The sequence below is a fragment of the Ciona intestinalis genome, chromosome 3 (genome assembly GCF_000224145.3).
Source record: "Ciona intestinalis chromosome 3, KH, whole genome shotgun sequence".
Lineage (NCBI taxonomy): Eukaryota > Metazoa > Chordata > Ascidiacea > Phlebobranchia > Cionidae > Ciona > Ciona intestinalis.
The window spans coordinates 1,657,397-1,661,146 of NC_020168.2; the positions used below are offsets into that span (position 1 = coordinate 1,657,397).

Sequence of the window (3,750 nt, forward strand, 5' to 3'; positions counted from 1 at the left end):
TCTCATCTTACCCCACCCCCTATTAACCAGATTTAACGCATAAACTTTTGCTAAAAATACAGTTCATTATGTAAGTGTACAACGAAACAAACTTCGTACATCTATAATCAAAGTTAATTTTCCATAAACTCAACTCGGGGGTCTCATTAGGCTAACAATCTGAATACACGCATCACATTTTGGTGGATCTTGAATAGGGAAAGCTCCCTTTTCAAGAAATACTCACCGGGCCCCCCATCGGGCGTGTTTTAGTATGTCTCGTAACACCGGGTCCTCACCGGGTCCCACCGGGCCCCACCGGGCCCCGCACCGGGCGTGTTTTAGTATATTTTTTTCCACCGGGCCCCGCCGGGCGTGTTTTAGTAGGACCGATTACAGTTACATATAGATACTAGCACATATCGTCTCAGCTCTGAGGCATATGTTTCATTGTATATTAAACTCTCAGGCATTATTCAACAGAATATGCCGAAGGGTCGAATAAACTAGAGTCCGTATATAAACTTGTTTATATATATGGACTATGGAATAGACAATAGAATATGGCTAAGAGTTCATTATGCCTGTGTAGCGGTTAAGTGTGCTCCGAGCACAGATATTTAATATATAGATGCTATTGAACAATATCCCCCCCAATATATATAATTTTCTAAATTTAAATTTCACTTAATGCATAACATTTGGATTTTGTGTTGTGGAACTTTAACAGCTGACTAGCTGGCAAAATGTGTATGTGTATACATTTATTGTTTCCTGTACCCCATGTAAAACAATGCCTGCATTTATAAACAATGCTAACAGACTTTGCCTTGCCGTAAAATGTTTATAATGTTCTTCTTGTGTATAATGCTTGTTCTTTAAGTTTTCCTTTGAAAGAAGAAAGAACTCTTCACTTAGTTTTCTCCTTTATAAGCCATGTGCTGTATGAGCAGGCAGTGGGAGCGTGGAGAGAGGCAATAGGAGACTGGAGAGACATTCGGGGCCAGGGCAGGAGTCAGGACCTGTAATGCTTGCTGCTCAGTGTTATTTGTATCGTGACGTCATTGTCGTTTCTTCATTGTAACTCTGTTTTGTCGAATAAACTGAGTTTTGAACTTGGACATTTATCAAGTCGTACTGTGTTTTGACTTTAATAGAGTTGGCTCATTGCCCTCACTCAGGGCCCCTGAGAGTACATGTTTTAGTATCTACTTTGATTACAAGTTGTTCTATCAACTGTACTAAATAATTAAATTCATTGCATAGTTTATAACCGAGTAGAATATAAATTGCACTGTAAAAGCTATATGTTGTGTTGCATGTTATTATTTCAGGTATAGACCATGGTGTTCTATTTCACAAGTAGAATATCCGGGGAGGAATACGTAATTTATGTGGGTGAGGACAAGTATGAGAATGAAGACTTAATCAAGTACGGTTGGCCTGAAGACGTCTGGTTTCATGTGGATAAAGTATCATCTGCTCATGTGTATTTACGATTAAAGAAGGATCAAACTATTGAGGACATTCCAGCTGAAGTGTTATCTGACTGTGCACAGTTAGTGAAGGCGAATAGTATTCAAGGAAATAAGATGAACAATGTACAGATTGTGTATACTCCGTGGTCTAACTTGAAAAAGACCGGTGATATGGCAGATGGCCAGGTGGGATTCTTTAAGCAGAAGGAAGTTAAATTAACCCATGTGGAGAAGCGAATCAATGAGACTGTAAACAGACTTAATAAAACAAAGGTAGAGAAACATCCAGACTTTATGCAGGAGAAGGAAGATCGAATGAGGCTCGAGAGGAATGAATTAAAAAAGCTTCAAAGTGAACAACGTTTAAGGGAAAAAGAAGAAATAAAAAGAAAAAGGGAAGAGAAAGAATTACGCTCGTACACAACTTTGTTTGATGTAAATGAAATGAAGAGTAACCAAGATGGGAATGACTCAGATGATTTTATGTAAATTTACGAACATTTTGTCAGTACTACTGAAATAATATAAATATTAAATTTATAAATATTTCTGTACTGCTAGTTTCATGCAATGTATCTTACAATTCTTTTAAACAAATTGTTAAGGTAGTTTAAGTGTATTTATTGTTGAAATTTTTTTGAACTGGAGCGGTGGATAACATTTTATAAAATGTCTGTTAGTTTCTCAACTGTCTGCAATGTCTGCAGTATTTCTCCTCAGGTATTTGGATTACAATGAAATTTTAGGGTCCTAAAATGAGCTCTGTGATCTTGCATGAAAGAAGTAAAGTAGCTCAACTGCTTAAAAGATATTTGAAAAGAATTGGAATCAGTTCAGCTGGCTTGAATCTTGAAAACTCTGCATACGTACATTCTCAGGTGGGTTTACACCACATGCAAAAGAGGTATGCTACAAAACACAAACAGCTTGGTTTAGACAATATTAAAATATCTGGGAAAACATATACCTGTGATGATTGGACCAATGTGACAGAAAAGATTCTCAGTTATGTTGGGAAGAATTTACATGTACAGAAGGATCATCCGATTTGCATTATAAAGGAGGTGATGTTTATATTATTTTTATTAGGCAATTACTTTTTATAGGTTCTGTGGACGGTCTTTCATAAATCTACAGCAATTGCGGTAAAATCTTAAAATAATATGTTAAAACATTTGTGTTTTTTTGCTTGTTATGCATAAAATTGTATTCTTTTGCTTGTTATGCATAATATTGTATGCCATGCTGCCAATATAACTGTTACATCTAGGGATGCACATTACAGAATTTCGAATCTGTGAGATTACAGGATTCTGTATTTTGTTTAATGATGTATCATACTTCATCTCTTGAACTATACTATAGTACAATGGGGAAAGATGGGACACTTAAGCACATATTGCCAAATATTTCCAAAATTAAAATAGATTACGTTTATTGGGTAATACCACAAATTAGTACTATCATTCCTTTATTAATTGACACCAATTTAATAAAATATAATAAAACACACGAGGAGCTATTTAGCGATCCGCACAACAAGTGAAATTTTTTTCAAATTCGAAAACACACAGGATAAGATGGGACAGTTTAAAATCATTGGTAATTTTGATTTTTAAATGTATTTATAAATAGGAATATACGTAAATAACACGAAATTAAAATTTTACTGTACGCTTTGAAAATTAAGTCTAAACATTCTTTTTCTTGCCCTACTGGGTAATGTTCCAACATCAATGGATGAATATTGTATCCTACAAATGTATATGAACTTGTAATAACAGAAAATTGATAGTAACTACACTGGCATTAGAGCTACCGGCGTGGGGGAGTGCGACTCTGTCACTGGCACATGCCACATCTTAGAAATTTAATATTCTTGTGTTAATGGACGACTACTGCACGCGCGTTTAATGTTTCGACGATAACATTAATTCGTAAAGAAATGTGTTAAAATTTGACTTATATTTGCACAAACACGATTATTACAACATAGCATCGTATTGTTTGTAAATATGCCGCAAATCACGCCCATTTTACACCTCCCAGATTGACCAATCAGAAACAAAGGAATCGTGAATTAACTAGCATTATTACGTGTGCTAGACCAGACAATGGCGTAATACGTATGGGATACGGGAGTATTTAGAATAGCAATGTTTAGTTTACTTGATTGAGAGGTGCGAATGTGCGTCAGGCATGTAACAAAAACAAAAGTACGACCGATACTGATTCGTATTTAAATTTATGTGGCAGTCTGCTAAATCGTAAACGCATGCGTACTGCTTACGCC

The 3,750-nt window shown here is 35.8% G+C and overlaps 2 protein-coding genes across 3 annotated transcripts in view; both read left to right on the forward strand.

Moving 5' to 3' along the window:
* The first annotated feature begins 409 nt into the window (after positions 1–409).
* Positions 410–2,177, forward strand: LOC100176778 (coiled-coil domain-containing protein 25). The gene has a single exon (XM_026833604.1). It carries the CDS (start codon positions 1,323–1,325, stop codon positions 1,944–1,946), a length of 624 nt encoding a protein of 207 aa, XP_026689405.1. The 5' UTR covers positions 410–1,322; the 3' UTR covers positions 1,947–2,177.
* Positions 2,169–3,750, forward strand: part of LOC100179100 (phenylalanine--tRNA ligase, mitochondrial) — a 6,793-nt gene continuing 5,211 nt past the window's right edge. For both annotated transcript variants that reach the window (XM_026833603.1, XM_009859676.3), the window contains exon 1: positions 2,169–2,521. In XM_026833603.1, coding sequence (XP_026689404.1) covers positions 2,213–2,521 — 309 coding nt within the window. In that variant the 5' untranslated portion in view covers positions 2,169–2,212. The remainder of the gene's footprint in view (positions 2,522–3,750) is intronic.

Bases quoted from the DNA above. Each gene is read 5' to 3' on its own strand.
- LOC100176778 (XM_026833604.1), top strand. From the start codon at position 1,323: ATGGTGTTCTATTTCACAAGTAGAATATCCGGGGAGGAATACGTAATT.